The 22,303-nt window shown below is 42.9% G+C and overlaps 1 protein-coding gene across 1 annotated transcript in view; it reads left to right on the top strand.

Annotated features, from left to right (window-relative positions):
• LOC138094039 (solute carrier family 5 member 4) overlaps positions 1-19,151 on the top strand; it is a 30,184-nt gene extending 11,033 nt beyond the window's left edge. The window contains exons 5-15 of the mRNA XM_068990209.1: positions 53-157; positions 2,405-2,510; positions 3,684-3,764; positions 5,949-6,169; positions 9,627-9,762; positions 11,521-11,628; positions 13,584-13,734; positions 16,405-16,573; positions 17,913-18,128; positions 18,490-18,592; positions 18,937-19,151. Of these exons, the coding sequence (XP_068846310.1) occupies positions 53-157; positions 2,405-2,510; positions 3,684-3,764; positions 5,949-6,169; positions 9,627-9,762; positions 11,521-11,628; positions 13,584-13,734; positions 16,405-16,573; positions 17,913-18,128; positions 18,490-18,592; positions 18,937-19,151 (1,611 nt within the window). The remainder of the gene's footprint in view (positions 1-52; positions 158-2,404; positions 2,511-3,683; positions 3,765-5,948; positions 6,170-9,626; positions 9,763-11,520; positions 11,629-13,583; positions 13,735-16,404; positions 16,574-17,912; positions 18,129-18,489; positions 18,593-18,936) is intronic.
• The last annotated feature ends 3,152 nt before the right edge of the window (positions 19,152-22,303 follow it).

The raw sequence follows: 22,303 nt of genomic DNA, 5'->3' as shown, positions 1-22,303 counted from the left end.
TCTGAACGTGTGGGGCCCTGAAGATGAATCCCTGCCGGTGTCTGTCTCACAGGTGACGACTATGCCGGAATACCTGAGGAAGCGGTTTGGTGGGAAGCGGCTCCAGGCCTACCTCTCCATCCTCTCCCTGTTCATCTGTGTGGCTCTGAGGATCTCAGTGAGTTCAGTGCCCTCCTGGCGTTGCAGCTTCATGAGGGACAAGAGTGCTAAGATCAGAGAACTTTATGGGTCAGGCCACATATGGATGTTCTAAAACTACTTGGGGTCTCTCTGAACATGTTAATCACTCAGTTGTGTCTGACTCTTTGTGACCCCATGGACCATAGCCCAGCAGGCTCCTCTGTCCATGGAATTCTCCAGGCAAGAATTCTGCACTGGGTAGCAGTTCCCTTCTCCAGGGGATCTTCCCAACCCAAGGATCAAACCCAGGTCTCCTGCACTGCAGGCAGATTCTTTACAATCTGAGCCACCAGGGGGTCTCTCTACCAAGAGTTTCTGCAAAAAAAAAAAAAGAAAAGGGAGCTTCGGAAACTGCATTCATAGAGTAAAAGAATTCTGAGTCACAAGAGCCTCCAGAGTATAAACCCATCCTTTCACTAAGACTATGAAAAAAATAGTGGATGTACAGAAGGAGCAGAAAGTCTCATTCAAGTAGCACAGCAATTCAGTAGCAGAAATAAGGGCTCTCTAGCTCCCCCCCCCCCCCCCCCGCACGATAACCTTTTCATTCTCATTGTCAAGGCCACTCTAGGTTTCCATTTTTCTTTTCAGCTTGACTATCTAACGTGAAGACCAGAAGGGAAAGTATTTTGTATTATTAAACTATGCTTAACCCTGTTTTATTTGAGATACCGGTACGAAATGAATGTCCCAAACAAGTGTTAAAGAATTCTAAAGGTTTTTTTTTTAAGTTAAGTCTCTTGGAGATAATTATTGAGGAAAGAAGAAATTTGAAGATTCAGCAGTACTTCTAGAAATCAAAGAAAAATCTCCTCAGGTATCAGTGACTAAGGACATAATCTCGTGCAAGTTTATAGTCCAGGCAGTTCACGGAGCAGAAGTTCACGCTGCTTAATTGATCCTCTGTTGAGCCAAATAATGATTGGAAGTGAGCCAGCTGCTTAGATTAGATGGCCCGAGCCTTCCTAATGCAACGTGAGCATTTCCCAGTACTTATTGTAAATTGCTGGGCTCCATGTTAGGGGAGCAAGATTCCTGTTCACTAGCAGTTCACCACGTCGTGAAGGGCATTAGAATTTTACACGTGAAATAGCACTTTATGACATTATATGCAAATATAGTAAACTAAGAGCTGGACTCGAGTGTGTGGATAAGTACAGGAAATATGCCGCAGGCCAGGAAAGAGGATGGCAGTCAATGCTGGGTGGAATTGGAGGTCGCCCTCACTGGTGAGGGCTGGGAGCGCTTAAGTCCCAGGACAGGAAGCTGAGGAGAGCCCAGGGGAGGCAGAGGAGCCTGCAGGTGTCCGGGGCTTCATGCTTACATGCTCCTCTGTGGGAGCTGGTGATCTCCGCTCTCTTCTGGCTCTGACATCTAGAGCTTAATGATGCTAGAGTATGAGCAAAGTGCTGGAGCAGAATGACAGGTACCAAAGGGAGCCCCCAAGGGGGGCAGCCTCCTGAGGTGGTGGGTTCCTGCTGGTGGAGAGTGGGTGGAAGGCTGGGGAGCTGAATGGGGCAGCACAGAGGCCCAGAGCATGTGTGTGACTGTGCACGGTCTGGCATGGTCAGCTGGGAAGAGCCTGTAGCAGGAGTCCATCCTTACCTACAGGTTACGTCTTAAGTGGTATCAGTAATCCTAGACACGACATTTTGTGTACTCTCATACAATGATAACAGCTTCTGTCCTGGTTACTTATTAAACAGATCAACGACTTTCACAGCCTTCCCCTGCCCCAAGTTTTAAAAAGATCATATTGTTCACTGGTTCTCAACCTCCAGTAATGTGTAGGGTCCAAGAGTGTTCAGTTATGTCTGACTCTTTTGTTCCTCCACGAACTGTAGCCCGCCAGGCTCCTCTGTCCCTGGGATTCTCCAGGCAAGGGAGTGGGTGACCACGCCCTTTTCCAGGGGACCTTCCCAGCCTGGGGATAGAACTGCCATCTCTTATGCCTCCTGCATAGGCAGGCAGGTTCTTTTCTTCTAGCACTACCTGGTAAGCCCCAAAGGATGGTATGGTCTCACTAGGGTTGTTGGTAGGTGGCAAGCAGAGAGAAGAGAAAGGCTTTTCCTGACTGGGAATTGAACCTGGGCCGAGGCTGGAAGAGCGCTGAATCCTAACCACTAGGCCACCAGGGAGCATCAAATATTCGTGGGAAGGCGTTGGTGAAGAGCTGAGTGATGCACGGCGTGTTTCCTTTCCACCCTGTCTGTTCTCTCTCTAGTCAGACATATTTTCTGGAGCCATATTCATCACCCTGGCCTTGGGATTGGACCTATACCTGGCGATCTTCATCCTCTTGGCTCTCACTGCTATTTACACAATCACTGGTGAGCCCATGCTATTTTCTGCTGACCTCACCCCACGCTGCCATTAGCATCGTCACTCCCATGTGAGGATGCCCTTTTATTTCCATTGTGAGAGTCACGCACGGGTGGAGAAACGTAACTGGAGCAAAGAAAACAGAATCTTCAGTATGAGGGGTGAGCGCCTGACGACGTGGTAAGTGGGATGGGAAAATGGTAACTTGGCTCAGCTATGTGTCTGGTATGCAGATCGGCATTTGGAACCCAGCGTAACATACACATGGGAGGTCTGGATGAAACAGTGACTCAGACCCGAGACTGGCAACACCAAGGCAGGGCCCAAGTGAACACATGCCAGGGCACAGCGATGGGACCGGGAGCCGCAGAATCAGGAAAGGAAAACCGGAGCAGTGGGTTGGCTGTGGGAGGGGAGGTGTGGTAAATAGGTCAAGCAGGCTTTCATGAGCCAGATACACCGGGGTTGTCCCTCACGCATACTAACATGAAAATCAAACACCAGCTCAACTGGTAAAACAAAGAAAAAGTATAGCTGGGACAATAAAGACAGTCCTGAAGCCATTTTTATACAACAAGTACATGTCTCAGAATAAGTAACAGATAAGGGCATAAATCTCCTATTTTCAATACCCATCTTGTTTCCCTCCCATAGGGAGTATCTCATTAACTGAGATTCTGCAAGCCCAGAGCTGAAAGAGAAGCTTTTGTTGTTCCAACAATACTGCAGCAAAACACAGCTCATCAAATGTATCTGGTTCTCCACTAATGAAACAATAATGCATTCCAACAGGAGAGCAAAAATGGCCTTGCCCAGTTTTTTGAGAGCGAGTGTAATTGTGCTAAATGGAGCAAACTGAGGGATCAGTGAGGGAAAATCTGTGGTATTAAAACTTTGCCTTTATCTCTATTTAATATTCAAAAATTCACACAAAGGTGGAACCCCACTCTAACTCAGAGAAACTGAGTCAAGGCAAGGCAAGGGAGGCAAGAGGTCCAATGAGAGGCATAACTACTAAGGGGACAAAGACGCCGAGAGGGGCCTGTGGTCCGTCCAGGAGCATTTGATATGTTTTTTGCTGAGTTATTTCTAGAGTTTGGGTAGACGAGAACACACAGGTGACAGCAGATAGATGAGGACGCATGAGTGAAATGTCCTGATTCCTTTCTTTCTCTTCACAGGGGGCTTGGCCTCAGTTATTTACACAGACACCCTCCAAACGGCCATCATGCTGATAGGTTCTTTTATTCTCACGGGGTTCGGTAAGTGATAACGGTATGAGCACTGCCCTGGGGTCAGAAATCCTGGGACTTGCATCTGTTCAGTCTGACTGCTCTTAACCGCTGCCTCCCTTCTGTTTGGTCGCATTTTCCGATCATTCATATAATTCTGCCAACTTCTCTCTTTTGCGTACTCCTTACACAGAAAGGAGTGTCTGCGAACTTCTTGCTTACTGTACTATCTCAGCATGAAGAAGTAAAGGAGAACTTTGCCTCCTTTGGGGCCCCCTGGTAGCTCAGACAGTAAAGAGTTTGCCCGCAGTGCAGGAGACCTGGGTTCGATCCCTGGGTGGGGAAGATCCCCTGGAGAAAGAAATGACAACCCACTCCAATATTCTTGCCTGGAAAATTCCATGGATGGAGGAGCCTAGCAGGGTACAGTCCATGGGGTCGCAAAGAGTTGGACATGACTGAGTGACTTCACTTTCATTTTTCACTTTTACCTCCTTTGAAAAACTATTGCTTAGATAAATTATTTTGTTTAATCTTAATATTCTTGTGTTCAGAATGGACAAAATTGGTACCATTGAATTGACATTTTATGAAAATATTGGTGCATTGGATCCAATGCACAGAAACCTTTCATTTACATAAAATCCTCATTAAATGAAGGATTAAATATTAGGAAAATTTTAGGTAACTGAATATTAAAAAATTATGACTGATGGGAATTATTAAAGTATATGCCTTACTCTATTTTTATATAAGTAACAAATATAGTTTGTATTTTCCTTTATGACTCTCATTTATTAGTGCCATCAGTTATTCATTCTTTTAAGTCATGCCAGATCACTATTGAAGAATCTGATTTACAGCTTGCTAATATTTGGCTTCTTTTATTATAGTTTTTGTTTTTGTTTGCATAGAAAATCCATGCATAAAGTAAAAACGATATAGGGTGAAAACAAATGCCTTTTCATCCCCCCCCCTTGTCCAGCACTCACCCTGCTCCAACACCCACTCAAGTTGCACCAAATGCAACATTCCTGAACACGCAGGCACCTAATCAGAGCTCAAAGATATGAGGCAAAAACTGATAGAACCACAGAGACAACAAACGCATGATGATGACTGATGATTTTGTCAGAACACGGTTGCCATTAACCACATGTGGCTATTAAATTTAAGCTAATTACAAATTCAGCTCCTCACTTGCTTAGCCATATTTCAAGCACTCTATATATGGCAATGTCCTGCACTTGGTTGCTCAGTCATGTCCAGCTCTTTGTGACCCCATGGACTGTAGCCCACCAAGCTCCTCTGTCTGTGGGATTTTTCAGGTAAAAATACTGGAGGGGGTTGCCATTTTCCTCCTCCAGGGGATCTTCCCAACCCAGGGATTGCACCCACATCCCCTGTGTCTCCTGCATTGCAGATTCTTTACCCACTGAGCCATTAGGGAAGCCCCAATATGTGGCCAGAAGTTACCACACTGGACAGCACAGATACGTAACAATTCCATCACTGTAGGAAGCTCTATTGTATGACGATACCCCTGAAGCAACTGCTACTACCAATTCCTTGTGAACTTGCTACTTAGCCAGAATTTCTGTTATTCTCGCTCATGCCCCTTTGGTTTCTGGCCTCAGTGGTGTACACCCTGGCGTCAGCTTCTCTAAGACTCACTTATCCTATCCTTATGGGTAGACTCTCACCTCCTAGGTCCTTCACATATTTTTGCTACAAACCATATTTCCCTTATCAGAACAATTTCCTTGTATTGTCTGCATCTTCCATTAGGTTGAGTTTCTGCCTTGCACATTCATTTTGCACGTAATCCCACCACAGTATTTGGTGCACACAAACGTGTTAGTGCTAAGTTAAATAATAAAAAAAGAAGCAAACTGTCACACTCAACTCTACAAATGTAGAATTGTAATATCTACCACTCTAAAATCTACTCTGATGAATTTTGTGTCACCTGAATCTTTATAAGTTGTCCCAAATGTCTGGGCTTATCTTTCTAAGATTTCCATCCTTTGTGGTTCTTTCCTATACCTGACTAGCTTTTCCAGACCCTCCCAGTGGGGTAAGTTTCCCTATTTCCCCTCACCACACATAGTCTGATTGGAAGTGTTTGAGTACCTCCACGACAAAGGAGTGGTTATGAACACTTTAGATATCTAAGATTTGACAGAAATTTCATTTTATCCAATTGCTTTTCAGCTTTTGCTGAAGTCGGAGGCTATGAGAATTTTACAGAGAAGTACATGAATGCCATCCCAGCCATAGTGGAGGGGGACAACCTGACAATCAAATCCAAGTGTTACACACCTCGGGGAGATTCCTTCCATATTTTTCGAGATGCTGTCACTGGGGATATTCCATGGCCAGGAACAATATTTGGAATGACCGTTGTAGCCGTGTGGTATTGGTGTACAGATCAGGTAAACTCTGTGCGTGTGTGTGTGTGTGTGTGTGTGTGTGTGTGTGTGTGTGTGTGATACATGAATATGTTTATGTTATTCTTTTTCTACTCGTAGAAAAACATCTAGTTTCTATTTCACACACACACATACATCATTTAAAGAGCCAAACACTTCTATTAATACGACACTTGTTATGAAAAATGAAAAAAAAAATGGACTCTTTCCTGGTACCTCAGATGGTCTGCAAAGCAGGAGACCGGGGTTCGATCCCTAGGTCAGAAAGAACTCCTGGAGAAGGGCATGACAACCCACTCCAGTATCCTCGCTTGGAGAATTCCATGGATAGAGTCTGGCAGGCCATGGACCCCACTGAGTGACTAATACTGTTATGAAAAATAGCTGTCTGGTGTCCAACTTTCTACCTATTTCTTGTCTCCCAAAGGCAAACAATTTCAGCTCCCTCAGTTGAGTATTTTGGTATGTATTTTTATTCTCTAAATCCTATACTCACTGTATAGTTTGTGAACAACTGGCATGGATATTACCTTAGAGTTCATTAGAAATGAATGCTCTTAGATGCTACCCAGACCCACTGAATCAGAATTTTCTCATAAACCTGATTCCCAGGAGATTCAAATAAATCCTTGTATTGCTCCCTCTTAGTTTTCCAGTTTTAGAGTTTTCTATTGGCTTCCCATGAAGAGAGTTGAGAGTTAAGCTTTTTCAGTTTTCCACTCTCATTTCCCTACAGGCACACCTCCTGTTCATTCATCTTCCTGATAGATCCAGTTCACAATTTTGGCGAGCTGTGCATTCAATGCAGCAATGTTTGTGACTACATAAGTGTAACTCACAACCGAGCTACATAATATTCTCTGATTGATTTTTCTTTAGCTTTTTCTTTTCCCTAAAATGAATAACTCTAAATACTTTGGTTTTACATTTTCTTGGTGATTATTACCCATCCAGTAACAAACCCTCTGCAACTTGCCTAAATCTCCTCTCAATTCTTGCAAGCACATCAAGTCTTCTACGAGCTCCTCGTTTTCTCTTGGAGCCTTTCATCTCTCACCAACTCTTGGGTTGTCCACTGAAGTTGGTGCTCCTCCTAACTCAGAACTCCCTTCACCACATTTGACATGCCCTTTGCTTCATTCTTGGCTTGTATTTCCTATTTTCAATATTCTGCATCATCATCTTTCTTTGTTTCATCCTACTTTTTGAGGCAATGAATTATCCAGTTAGTTGCTGAGAAAGATGGGAGATACATTTGCTGTGACTCTGCGTGTTTCAAAATGTCTTCACTCCAAGTCTTAGGAAATTGATCGCTGGCTGTGTGCACGTTTGTAGGCTGAATAGTCTTCCCAGAGTCATAGACCCACTGTATTTTGACTTCCACCATCACAGGTGAGAAGCCTGAAGTTATTCTTGATCTTTTGGGTGTGACTCTGCTGGGGAAAAAATTGAAGGCAGAAGTAGAAGAGGGTGATAGAGTATGAGATGGTTGGATGGCATCACCGATTCAATGGACATGAACCTGGGCAAACTCCAGGAGTTAGTGGGGGACAGGGAGGCCTGGTGTGCTGCAGTCCATGGAGTCACAAAGAGTCAGACATGACTGAGTGACTGAGCAACTGGTTTTTCTCTCTGGAAACTTGCCTTTCCTTTGGCCTCAATATTTTGAAATTTCACCTCGATGTACTATTGTGTGTGGATTTATTTTTATCCGTTACGACAGGCCGCTGTGAACTTCTTTGATCAGGTAACTGATGTCTTGGATAATTTGGGGAGATTCTTTCTTTGCTGCCTTCCCGTTTTGTTTCCTTGTATCTGGAACTCTACTTTTGGATGCTGGTCTTCCTCAGCTGGTCCTCTAGCGTTTTTACTTCTTCTCTGCATCGTCCGTCTCTTGGTCTTTTGCTCTACTTCATAGGAGACTTTCTTAATTTTATCCTCCAGTTTTTCTGCCTTTGTATTTGAAGCTTCTAAGATCTTATTATTTTGTTTTCTGCGTGCTCCTTTTTATAGCAAATGAGTTTGTTTTTATTTTGGTGGGTTTTTTTTTTTGAAGTTTTCTTCTTCCTAAATAGTCTCTGTCAACTTAAACTTACAATTTCACAGTTTTAACTCACTTTAAATCAACGGCCATACATGATGTTAGTGTCAGTTCTCTTTTTCTCTGTATAGTAAACTGATTTCCTCAACATATCTATCAAAGAATGCATCCTTACACCACTGATTTGTGGAACCATCTTTATTACTTATATTTTGCTTCTGACTAACTGACTTACTTCCTATAAGTGACCTCACATCCTTCTTAGATGTAGGGGCTGAACGTGCTTATCTGCTGACAGGGGTTCTCTCCTCACCTGTAATTTGTGTTGCCCCTCCAACCATTAGCTTCTAGGCCTTTGTCCAAAAATATCTCTTGCTCCCTCAGCACTAAATAACACCGCCACTGTCCCTAACAGATCTGTCTCCCCAAAGACAATTACTCAGAAAAAGACATTTTGTTTTACAACATTCCTTGAGAAGAAAGAGTGACATCAAAATGTTATTATGGTTAGAAGTTCTGCTTTGCTAGGAAATTTATTAGCCAAGAAACTGTATAACTTAAGTAGGAATTATGAAATTATATACATTCATTTTCCCAGGACCATCATGTTTGATTCATAACTCAATGTGGTCTGAAGAAATCTAGAGATGAATATCTCAGAATTCTATTCTGATGGCTGCCTGACTCTGGTGTTTCTGTGTCAATGAGCTTGCTTTCGCTTCGGGATAATTGCCTAACAATAGTAGAGAGAAACTAATGAGTATGTGACTTATTTAGTCGCATACTTAGTAAAATATCAAAGACTTGCCAGGTGACACAGTGGTAAACCGTCTGCCTGCCAGTGCAGGAGATAGTTTCCATCCCTAGGTCAGGAAGATCCCCTGGAGTAGGAAATGGCAAACTGCTCCAGTATTCTTGCCTGGAAAATTCCACCTGGTGGGCTACAGTCCATGAGGTCACGAAGAGTCAGACAAGGCTGAGGGGCTGAACACATGCACACACACACATATCAAAGGCACAACTTGTGGCAAAAATCAATAGTGAGAGCTTTGTACCTGGAAGAGCACATGGCGTTTGTTGCAATGCAGCCTGGGAGCTGTAAACATGTTTTAATAGTAGTGATAGGCAGCAGCAGCAGGTATTGATAGCAGCAGGTAACAAGAGTCTTACAAACATACCAAATATTCAGAATGCCCTACAAGAGATATCCCCATTTAGAGATGAAAAAACTGAGACTCACAGAAGTCAGATACTCATGTAAGAGGAGCAAGGATTCAAGTTCCAACTTTACTCTGAAGCCCATTATTTTCCACTAGTAGGACTCTCTTTTTCACTGTAACACTAATTCTGAAGAGAGGCGCTCCCCTTCATTGAAGTCACCCTCCGGTTTTCTCAAAGTACATCACGTTTCCCTGGCAGGTCATCGTGCAGCGCTGCCTGTCAGGCAAGAACATGTCACACGTGAAGGCCGCCTGCATCATGTGTGGGTACCTGAAGCTGCTGCCCATGTTCCTCATGGTGATGCCAGGGATGATCAGCCGCATCCTGTTCACAGGTGAGTCTTGAATCCATAGATCCTTTTTTTTTTTTTTAACGTGAATTCTGAGTAGTGGTTTCAATATAGATAAAAACTTTGATAAACTAGAAAACCCATTACATACGACAGTAAAAGCAGAATCCCAAGTGGACAGAACAGCCTGTGCAGAGGCTTAGAAGCAGGAAATGTTGGCACCCTTGACATTCTGTTCTCATATTTCTTTTGTGCTGTACGCCTGTCTCCTTGGAGACATTTGAGCTTGCGAGCCTGTTTTCATGAGTGGCTTGGATTTAAGCTAGTCTAGAGGATAATGCAGGGGGATGAGATAAACTGGAAAAATGTGAGCTGAGTGAGCTGTGATGGTTGAGGCTAAGACATCTTTGACTGAGAAAGTCTTCAAGATTCACTGTCACTTCTTGGTTCTTCTAAGACGGTTGGAGACTGGACTGGACTTTGGAACTGGGTTGTATGGGTACTTTAACTTCTGAGCCAGCTGCAAGTAGCTACTAATGTTGAAAATCTTCCTTGAAAAATCAACTCTTCCTTTATTACGAAGAGTACAGGAAATATATTCAGCTAAGCAAGGCCTCTGGTTCTAGTGGGGCAATCCATCAGATAACACTGAATCCACAACATATTTTCTCAACTGGGCATCAGTTTATTTAGCTAAAATCTTGTTACAAAGAATATCACCTTTTTTCCCCCAAAATGATCCATTTTACTGTAAATAGCTCCTTGTAGGTATTCCTGTGCTTCAGTTCCCACTCTCCCTTATTTTTTTGTCTTAAATTTTTTAAATGATGTTTATTTCAAGTATTTCCTTGGGGATGTGGTGTCACATTAAAATGATTCCCCTACACAGCAAGTCAGAATGTTTCTTTGTTCTTCTTGCTGCAACATTGTAGTGCTGTTGAAAATATCCAACAAGTAAAGAACGGTCAGAAAAATTACTACATCCCTCCTCGTAGAAAAGTGTGCACAAGGGACTGAAGACTATCTCAAAAGTCAGGAAAATGCTGAAGCTATTATGTTAAATCTAAAAGCAGATTACAAACTATTACCTCAACAATTACCATAGCAATGCTATATATATATATATTTGGTGGAAAAGGATTAGAGAAGACTACTGAAAAAAACAAAAGAAGTTAAAGTGCTAAGGTATTGGCATTCTGGGTGGGGTTTTTTTAATCAAGTTTTGCTGTCTGTCGTCATTGTCTAAGGGAAAAAAAAAGATACCGTGCAAACGCCACAGTGAAGTAAGGTATCATCCCACATGGGGCAGGCACTCCAACAACCAGCACAGGTGATGCTTCCTCTTAGACATAGGTAGTAAAACACCGGGCTAAGTGGCCAGACAAGGCTAACTTCCTGGGTGCTGTGGTGGGGGTGGGGTGCCGGGGGTGGGAGTAGGGGTGCGGTTGGCTTTGTCTCGAGTTCTGTGCTCCTCAGAGGAGTTGCACGCTTGCAGCTTTGTTGGAGGATGGAGCATCTCCCTCTGTTTGCTGTACTGCTCTCACCCAGCCACGTCCCAAAGAAGAGCCCTGCCCCTAGGGCAGTGCACAGGGAGCTATAGGCATGAGACACTTAGGAGGTCGTATTCTGGGCAAAAAGGGAGCAGGTTCCGAGTGTGGAGTTCAAAGTTGACTCTCTAATTTCCATGCATGGGAATTCCTCTCACCCATGATGTTACAAGTTGTCTCTATGTCCAATGGTTGTAGATCTTACCTGTTTGGCCCCACTCACTGAACCCAGTTTTCTGAATCTGCCCCCACTCAGAGAAGGTGGCCTGTGTTGTACCTTCGGAATGTGTGAAGCACTGTGGAGTTAAAGTCGGCTGCTCCAACTATGCTTACCCAATGCTGGTGATGGAACTGATGCCCAATGGTAAGAAAACCTCCATGCTCAGATGACTGGATGGAGAAAAATGTGAAGCTTGGTAGAGACGGATGGATGGATGAACTAGAGAGAGAGAGAGGTGTTGATAAGTGAACAGTATTCAGCTGTAGGGCTTCCCCAACAGATCAGTGGTAAAGAATCTGCCTGCAATGCAGAAGACATGAGTTTGCCCTGGGTCGGGAAGATCCCATGAAGGAGGAAATGGCAACCCACTCCAGTTCTTCCCTGGAGAATCCCATAGACAGAGGAGCCTGGCAGACTACAGTCCATAGGGTCAAAAAGAGTCAGACACCTCTGAGCAATTAAGCATGCATACATGCATTCAGCCTTAAAAGAAAGAAGGAAATCCTGCCACTTACACCAACATAGAGGAAGCTGGAGGACATTATGCTGAGTGAAACGAGTCAAGCACCTGAAGACAAATACTGCATGACATCACTCATATGTGGAATCTAAAGAAATCAAACTCCAAGAAGCAGAGAGTAGAGGGTGATCGTCAGCAGCTCAGGTGGAGAGGGGCAGTCATCGGACGATGTTGATCAAAGGGTATAAACTTTCTGTTATAAGATGAATAAGTTCTAGAGACCTAATGCATATATATTAACTATAGTTAATAATAATATATTACTAATACTTACCTAAAACTAAGAGAATAGATCTCAAGTATAATCATCACAAAACCAGATATGGTAACCATGTGAGTGATGGGTATGTTAATTAGCCTGACTGTGGTAACCATTTCACATCACGTTGTACACCTTAATACTACAATTGATATCTATCAATCATACCTTGATAAGTCTTTGTGCTGGGACTGCCTCAGAGGCCAGGTCTGCAGATGGGCCATGAGAAAGGGTTATGGCATAATCCTTAATCATTCTTACTTCCATTAATTCCGTTGTTTTCATTGAACCTCTCTTGAACACCTTCCATAGGCTACCAGCCCTGTTCTTGGCCTGGGGGATACAGAAATGAACCAGATATAATTTCTTATTAGAAGAATCCTTACTCCTCTGAATTCAAAACTATCAAGGCAATCAGGGGCATTTAAAAGATTGATTTATCAATAAAAGAGTTTCATAGCAATAAACTTATAAGTTCAGAGGACTAGAGGTTAAATATTCATTCTGCTTTCTTTACAGCAGTGGTACCCAAATAATATACCTCAGTCTATTTAATTTGCAACTGTTTATTGAGTGCCTACTATGTGCCAGACATTGCCTTGTGCTCAGAAAATATCAGTGACGTAAGCACAAAATCCCCTATTAAAATTCACATTCCAGTTTGGTGAGATAAAAAACAAACCACACATTATGTGAAATAAGGAAGCTATTAGGATACTGGATGGTGAGCAGGGAAAGGGGCTCAGCCGTGGCCAGGTGGTCCTGTGCTTTAGGCTCATCGAAGGTTGGCTGACACTTTTGTGACCTTTCTCCTCCCGGACCCACGTGAGCATTGTCAAGAGGAAGGGAGCACGACCCGCAGGTGACCCCATCCGCCCTCTTTCACACTTTGGGAAGCCTACATGGCATCACTAATAAGCAGAGGGAACTGAAGGGTGAAGTTGCCACAATTTTTCAAAACCCTGTTTTGCCCACCCAAGATGTCTTCAAGAGAACCTCCCACTAGGCTTTTCCCTCTCCAGTTCCCTAACCTTCAGGAAGCCAAGAATTCCTCCCCAAAGAAAGGTGGCAGAACCCGGTTTCCTGTCTTTCAAATGGCCTCTAAGTTTATATTAACAACCAAAATTCTATGCTGGACTATTCTCAAGTCACCAGGAAATGTGCAGGAAGTGCCATATGATGCTCCGTGTCGACAGGCACACCAGTCAGTGAACGTTCCAGGTGACACTCCATCTTTGAACAACTCTCTGGTTTGGCAAGGCCCTCGTAGACCGTGGTGTTCAGTTCCTAACCAGTGACTGCACCCTCTCCCGGCCCCAGGACTGCGAGGCCTGATGCTGTCAGTCATGCTGGCCTCTCTCATGAGCTCCCTGACCTCCATCTTCAACAGTGCCAGCGCCCTGTTCACCATTGATCTGTACACCAAGATCCGGAAGAGAGCATCTGAGAGAGAGCTCCTCATAGCTGGACGGTGAGACACTCCTGGTTTCTGTCTAAAATTTCTCTGCGCAAAAGCAGACATAGGGACTTCCCTGGTCGTCTAGTGGCTAAGACTTTGCACTCCCGATGCAGGGAGCCTGGGTTCGATCCCTGGTTGGGGAACTAAGACTGGGTACAACCAAATAAATAAGTATTTTTAAAAAGAAAGGGAAAAAAAGGCAGATAAATGAACTAGAACCTCCGCAACTTTGGGTTCAGGAAACTAACCATAGCATTCTAGAGTAGGGGGAAGAGACCTTCACGCTCAGTCACTAAGCTGTGTCCAACTCCTTTGAGACCCCATGGACTGTAGCCCTCCAGGCTCCTCCATCCATGGGATTTCCCTGGCAAGAATACTGGAGTGGGTTGCCACTTCCTACTCCAGATGATCTTTCTGACCCAGGGATCTAACCCTTGTCTGCTGTGTCTCCTGCATTGGCAGACAGATTTGGAAGAGACATGAGAGGACATTTAATTCAACTTCATCTTTCTAGCTACAAAATTGGGGGCCTTATTTTAAGTGAAATAGTTGCTTTGTCCAGACTTTCAAAGGCCTCTGTTTCTTATTTCTTCCTCTCCTCACACCATCTCCCAACCACATCATCATGATACTCCTTCCATGTTTCCCTGGGGGTGTAAACTTCCCACTTACTCTGATAGATTAAATGCATTGTCTCTAGAAGCTTCCATGTGTATCTAAACCATCCATACACTACTACAGAGAAGTTTATCAACTACATTCATTAACAAATGAGGTGTTAAGAGAAACTGACCACCTATCTAAACAATTGTGCATTACTGAATAGAGTTACAATTGCTTTAGTAAATTAAGCACCTGAGGGGAAAATTCCAAGGGCTCACTTGGTTCAGATCTTGACTCTGAACAAAGGACAGAAAGAAAAATAAGACACCTGTGCTTTTGTGGTGGGGACAGTGTTGGACTAGAATTCAGCAGGTCCCAAGAGGCAGTGTTCACACGAAGAGGTATGTAGTCTTAGGCACCTTTCTACATTAAGTCTCAATGATCAACTAACGAGCTTTTCTTTTTATCTTTCTTATTAAATGTCTACTACATCTCAGAATACAAATATGAAAAAAGGATATATATATGACAAGCAGTTTCCTGCCTTGTGGGATTTATGCCCTTGTGAGAAAGATAAACAATAAATGTATTTTATACCTGGCTTCCCAGGTGGCTCAGTGGTAAAGAATCCACCTGCCAATGAAGGAGACGCAAGGGACATGAGTTGGACCCCTGGGTCAGGAAGATCCCCTGGAGGAGGAAGTGGAAACCAGTATTCTTGCCTGGGAAGCCTCATGGACAGAGGAGCGTGATGGGCTACAGTTCTTGAGGATGCAAAGAGTCAGACATGACTGAGTGTGTGCGTGTGTGTGTGTGTGCGCGCGCACACACACACTCACACTCACACACATTCTGTACCTGATAACAAAAAATGTTAGGTAGAAAAGCAGAACAGGATTAAAGATGGTGGCTACTGAAGACAGGTGCTCAGGGGGTCTTCCCTTGAGGGTGTCGCGTTTGAGCACAACCCTGCAGGAGATAGAGGAGTGAGTCCCACGGCTCAGTGTGGACAGAACAGCAAGTGCTGCGTGCTTTCAAGAGTCGTGTGTCACGCGTGTGAGGACCACAGGGGTGAGGCTGGCACAGGAGGGGCAGCTGGGAGGGAGACAGGAAGCACAGTCAGAGAGGTAAAGGGAGGTAAGGGCACACAGGGCCATTCGAGCCGTAACAGGACTTTGGGTTTCATTCCAGGTATGTTAGAAATCAGTCAAAGATAAGAGCAAGAGAGGTGCATGGTTTGCTTTCCAATGAAGATAACAACTAGGAGAGTGGGTGTTATCTGTTGAATTTATACTGCGTTCTAGGCACCACGCTCAGACTTGCCATGGTTTAGCACATTTAGTTATTGCAAAGTTGCAGAGGTTTTGTAAAGATTAAATGAGACACTTGTGCCTCAATCTCCTGCCCAGATACTTGCCCCTCTCGCCTCTCAGTCTTCAGGTCTCTATTCCAGGGGAGCGGCAGGGTAGTGAGAACCTTTTACAGAAAGTCCAGTGAACTGCTTGTTTGTGTACTTGTACAACAAGCATAACTGGAGTTTAGAAGAGTGAATCAGTCATGACACCTGGACCCCAGGAGCCTCTAGTAGGTTTTTACTGTTTCTCAATATTTTAACTGATTTTTTCTAACTGTCAAAGTACTCAAGTAGTAAAACACACAAATTAGCATTTCTGGCCACTTCAGTCAGCGTATCTGTTTTACTTCCCACCTATACAAACTGACTTAGTTTCTCTCAAGCTAGGATAAAAGGCCACCATGGGAGTCTGCTTTCTTTATCATGCAAATAATTGCTTCTTAATAGAAATAGTGTGTTGTAGTTTCAATTGATATATCGCATAAACCACCTTACAGATTAGTCAATTGCTGACATTTGAGTATTTAATCTCATTGTCGAAGATATTATGACTCATTATAGATAAGCAATTGCTTTATTAGAATTTTACTAACAGATAATTGCTAGGCACAGTGTGGCTCCCTGTGAGGTCAAGGAGCTGAATGGCCTCAGAATGAATTCAAAACATAATGCAAGTACCAATAAGGCTTTTGTTTAATACTGAAATCATCCTATTTTCTTCCCAGGTTATTTATCATTCTCTTAATTGCCACCAGCATTGTGTGGGTCCCTTTAGTACAGGTTGCTCAAAATGGACAACTGTTCCATTACATAGAATCTATTTCCAGCTACCTTGGGCCTCCGATTGCAGCTGTCTTCCTGCTCGCCATCTTCTGTAAAAGAGTCAACGAACAGGTAAGTGAAGATCGGGACACTCCTCCCCTGCTGGAGTGAGAAAAAGGTATTTCATTCACTGGTAGAAAAATGCACTCTTCCCACCCTATTTATACCATTCAAGGCCCCTCTCAATTTCAACTGTGGTCAGCTACAGTTCCTAATTCTAACTAGAATATATAGAAACATAGTGCACACTCGAGTACAGTCTTTATATTTCTTACAAAATAGTATCTACATCCTCGTCACAGAGCTGAGGACACAAGGTCTGGAGTAAGACCACCAGGGTCCAATGCTGGCTCTACCACTGAGTATCACTGTGATCTTAATCAGACCATTTGACTCTGTAAAATTAAGACAATCACAGTGCCTACCTTAAAAGACTGATGTAAGAAATTTTTAAAGATGTTTAAAACATGAAGTACTTAGAAAAAATTCTACTACATTCATAAAGATTTTTTAAATGTTTATATTATGATGTATATAATTGATTATTATGGGCCTTGAACATTTAATTGCTTCTTTGTTCCCAGGTATTAGCCTTATTATAATAATTTTCAGATGAGGAACAGATGCAGAGAGATTAATATGTATGTTCTTTCCATATGTTACTTAACATCAGTAAGTGGGATCTTGAGATACAGACTAAGGTCTTCCTCCATCTAAAGCTCACAGTCTTAATCCCTATGTAATACTGTTTTTCCTAAACCTAACATCTTGACTGGGCTTCCCTGGTGGCTCAGTGGAAAAGAATCCACCTGCAATGCAGGAGATGTGGGTTCGATCTCTGGGTTGGAAAGATCCCCTGGAGAAGAAAATGGCAATCCACTCCACTATTCTTGAGAATACTGGGATTCTTGAGAAATCCCATGGACAGAGGAGCCTGGCGAGCTATAGTCCATGGGGTTGCAAAAGGGTCAGACACAACTTAGCAACTAAACAACAACAACAAATTCTTGGTCAGGGGAACAGGGATACATGTTTCTACTCCCACCAACTTCACAGATAAAATAAATGATTTCAATTGTCACAAGGTTAATAAAGTTGTCAAACTATCTAATATCAATTCTTTAAATTGTGGAACGTAAGGCATAGTTATGTTTATTCGCCAAAATGTCACAAGTTTTAACATGTATATATATTTATAAAGTCAAACGCAAAGATCTTTCGGAGCCACAGAGAGCAACAGCCTCCTGGGAACACAGGCATTTTCATTTTTCCCCTGCTTTGACGACCTTGTGGTCAAGGTTAGCCATTCGCTGGTCCTTGGAGAAAACAGACAGGATGATAATCATGACTTTCTTGAATGAGTGTGCTGTCTCTTCTAAACACACAACTTTTACCCTTGTTTCTTTCTCAGGGAGCCTTCTGGGGTCTAATTGTTGGCTTTGTGATCGGCCTCATCCGTATGATCGCGGAGTTTGTCTACGGAACGGGGAGTTGTTTGGCCGCCAGCAACTGCCCCCGAGTCATCTGTGGAGTACACTATCTGTACTTTGCCCTCATTCTCTTTTTTGTTTCCATACTGATCATCCTGGGAATTTCCCTGTTAACAGAACCCATTCCTGATGTGCATGTGAGTAACAGATATGCTCATTTTCAAAGGATTCTTTGCCTTTTAAAGCTTCAACTCATGTGTGAGTCCCATACAATGGGACCTGGAAATAGGGGTTGTAAACATATTACTGATGATTTTTTAATAACTACCAGGAAACAGAAATAGTATTAAAACCATAAAGAACTTTATTTTAAAAAACGCAGAGATAATTTTAAAGGATAGATGTTTTTGTGGGTGAGAGTGGTGGAAGACCTCTTCTTTGCTGTCTGTACTTTCCTGGGCTGTTTGATTTTTTTGCACTGTACAAGAAACAAATGTATCATCTCATTATTGTAAACACTTGCTATCACTAATATGTTTGTCTCTGGTCTCTGGTTAGCTGTATCGCCTGTGCTGGGCTCTTCGGAACAGCACAGAGGAACGAATTGATTTAGATATAGAAGAGGAAAGACATGAAGAAGCCGATGATGGTGTTGACAGTGGTAATGCCTGGTTTACATTTGGTTTTCACATAGAAACTCTATGTAACTGTCTCTGTTTTTTTTAATGCCATGAAATTCAGCTTTGGAAAAACCTCTTAGGGTAATGGCAAACTGAGACTTTAAAACCTTACCTTCCCAACAGCCAAGACAATTTGCTACATGCGAAGTCCATCCCTACATCCACTTGTCCGTCAGTCTGTCTGTCCATCCATCCACCATCTATCCGTGTGTGCCAGGGATTCCTGTAACATTTAGCAGCTATAATCATCCTTTACAATCACCTGTACTGCATCGACAGGATTTGTGTTTCCCGTGTTCTGTAATCATCTATTTCTTCATTTCAGATAATCCTGAGGAAGCTCGTGGCTGTCTCAGGAAGGCTTACGACTTGTTCTGCGGTTTGCAGAGGAAGGGCCCCAAACTGAGCAAAGCGGAGGAAGCAGCCCAGAAGGAGAAGCTGGCAGACACGTCTGAGAAGCCCTTATGGAGGACAGTAGTGACCATCAACGCCATCATCCTCCTGGCAGTGGCAGTCTTTGTCCATGGCTATTTTGCCTGAACTCTGTCTGAGCTACTGGAGTATTTATTAAGCAAAGGATAATTTTATTGATTTTTCACTTGTATCACTTTTTTGTGTTGCAAAGGCAGATAAGCAGTTTATTGAATGAGATGACCATACACCTGGACTTTAGCTTTTGTTGTTCCTTTGTGTCAATAAAGAGAAAGAAAGAGTTGATAATTTAGAAAGTCAGTGAGTTGACTCAAGGTGTACATAAACTGGAAGCCCTCGGTCTAAATTTTTTATAGCTCAACAGGCAGATTGCCCTAACTTACAGTTACTTTCTGCAGTTTCTAGAGGTTTCCACTTAGAAGGAATGCCTCTCCCAACTCTGCCTCACATAATAACCTCTTCATCTATCAAAGTGAACTTCTGTCTTCCCTTCATTGCTCTCAAAGATTTCGAAAATAGAAATATTTCCTAATAGTTAAGAGGAGATGAGTTGAAAATACCAGCTGTAAATATATTCGTGAATTTATTATTAACTTATATCTCAAATAAAGCCACCCCCCTCCTAAATGTTAGCATATCAAGCCATTGATTTTTAGACTTCTTTTTTATTTTAATTTGGCCATGCCTTGTGGCTATAAGATCTTAGTTCCTCAACCAGGGATTCAACTTGGGCCCTGGCTGTGAAAGCGCTGAGTCCCAGCCACTGAACCACCAGAGAACTTGCATGATTTTTAGACTACTCTTTTAAATAGTTTGATTCTATTTTTATCAATTTTTAGGCTACTTTTTAAAAATAGTTCACATAATCCATCTATTTAAAGTGTACAATTAAGTTTGTTTTAGAATAGTCAGAGTTGTGCAATAATTACCAAATCTAATTTTCTGTATTACCATTAATTCTTTATTTGCTTTGTTACTGGAATATGTCTTTCTCTGTATTTGTTTTATTTTGACATTGTGTGTAGTTCCGTGACTGACTTTTCAGTATAAAATTTATCTTGGAGCTCTTTACCTATTAGTACGTATAGGTATCCCTCATTCTTTTCAGTAGCACATCATTCCATAAAATCATTTACCATAATTTGACCATCTTTCTACTGAGAAACATTCACATTCGTTTCAATTACTTGGTATTATCTACAGTATTTGACTAATGTGTGCGTGCTAAGTCACTTCAGTTGTGTTCAACTCTTTGTGACCCCATGGACTGTAGCCTCCCAGGCTCCTTCGTCCATGGAATTTTTCAGGCAAGAATATTGGAGTAGGTTGGCATTTCCTCCTCCAGGGGGTCTTTCCCCCTTGGTAACCATAAGATTGTATTCTACATCTGTTTGTTTTATAAATAAGTTCATTTGTACCATTTTTTAAGATTCCACGTATAAGCAATATCACATGCTGTTTCTTTCTTTCTGGCTTACTTCACTCAATATGACCATCTCTAGGGCCATCCAGGTCAGTGCAAACGGCATTATTTTATTTTTGTTGGTGAGTAATATTCCACTGCATACACGCACACATCTCCTTTATCCTTTCAGCCGCTGAGGGATATTTAGGTTGTCTCTTGTCCTGGCTATTGTAAATAGCGCTGCAATGAGCAGTGGGTTGTGTGTGTCTTTTCAAATTATGGTTTCCTCTGGAGTGAGATGCCCAGGAGTGGGACTGCTGGATCATATGGTAGCTCTATTTTTCGATTTTTGTTCTCCATACTTGCTGTACCAGTTGACATTTCCATCAACAGTGTAGATAGGTTCCTTTTTCTCCACACCCTTTCCGGTATTTATTGTTTGTAGATTGTTTGATGATGGCCATTCTGACTGGTGTGAGGTGATACCTTCATTGTAGCTTTGATTTGCATTTCCCTAATAATTAGAGATGTTGAGCAACTTTTCCTGTGCTTTTGGCCACCTGAATGTCTCCTTTGGAGAAATATCTGTTTAGATCTCCCACCCAATTTTTTATCAGCTTGTTTGGTATTGAGCTGCATGAGCTGTTTGTATAGTTTATTCGTTGTTAAATGGTGTACAAATCCATTTGTTTAGTGACTTTCCCAGACTACTGTGGCAATGCCCATATTCTTTATTGATGTGGCCGTGGAAGTCTTTGTTCCTTAGCTTCTGTTCAGTTGTTTTGATAGAGATTTCCTTGAATTTCAGGAGTTCTCCCAGTTTTCCAGACTTACTATCTGAGGCCCTTCTTCAGCTCCTAACCAGGCTTGCACTGGATCTGACCAAGATGAAAGCTTAGGGTCTTCTCGGGCTTTTTCTAAGCATGTGTCTTACCCTGGTCTTTCTAAATATGATTTTCTAAATTCCCCAGTATATAAAGTTGCTTTTGGATGTCTTAATTTCCCAATGACATCTCCCCTAAGATTTTGCCTTAAGCAGTCTATGCTATACTTTTTGTTTTTAGGCCATGCTGCATGGCGTGTGTGATCTTAGTTCCCAGACCAGGGATGGAACCCGAGCCCCCTGCCTTGGAAGCACGGAGGCTTAACCACTTGGACCATCAGGGTACTCCCTGTTGTATGTTTTGAAATAACAGGCCTCTGCAGCTGGTTAGTTTCGCTTGCAGTGTTTTCAAGCTTCCTCGCTCTGGAGTCCGGTTAGGTGAAACAGAGCGCCACCTAGTGTCAGTCCTTCAGGTAGCCACCCAGGGAGGAAAGGGAACAGGCTTACACAGTAATTTGTGAACACGGTCTGCTCTGCCCTCTCTGGACCTAGGGAAGTGGTTCCACGCTGGGAGCCTGGACTACCCCTCCTCTAAGACTGGTGCCGCTTAATGACAGGTGCTGTTGCACGACTGCCACCACAGAGAGGGTGCGGGAAAGGAGTAAGAGTGCCACAAAACCTTCCAGCCATTTTGTAGTGACTTTTTCTTGCTTCCATGCTTGTTTGTTTGCTATCAACTTTCATAAACCATTTTCTAGAATTCTCACAAAACTGGTTCTGACAGTTGCTGTCCAACTTTCCATGTTTTTATTGGAGGATGAGCGTATGGAGTGGCCTCCTCCACCATACTGCAGACGTCACCATTTTTTAATGTTTGTTTATTTATTTATTCTTGGCTGTGCTGAGTCTTCATTGCTGAGGGGGCTTTTCTCTAGTTGCGCCACGCGGGTGCTACCCACTAGTGGGCTTCTCACTGCGGTGGCTCCTCGTGTTGCGGCGCACAAGTTCTGGGGCGCCTGCGCTTCAGTAGTT

This window comes from Capricornis sumatraensis, chromosome 17 (assembly GCF_032405125.1).
Source record: "Capricornis sumatraensis isolate serow.1 chromosome 17, serow.2, whole genome shotgun sequence".
In the NCBI taxonomy this organism is placed as follows: Eukaryota; Metazoa; Chordata; class Mammalia; order Artiodactyla; family Bovidae; genus Capricornis; species Capricornis sumatraensis.
This window is presented reverse-complemented; position numbering and strand designations above follow the sequence as displayed.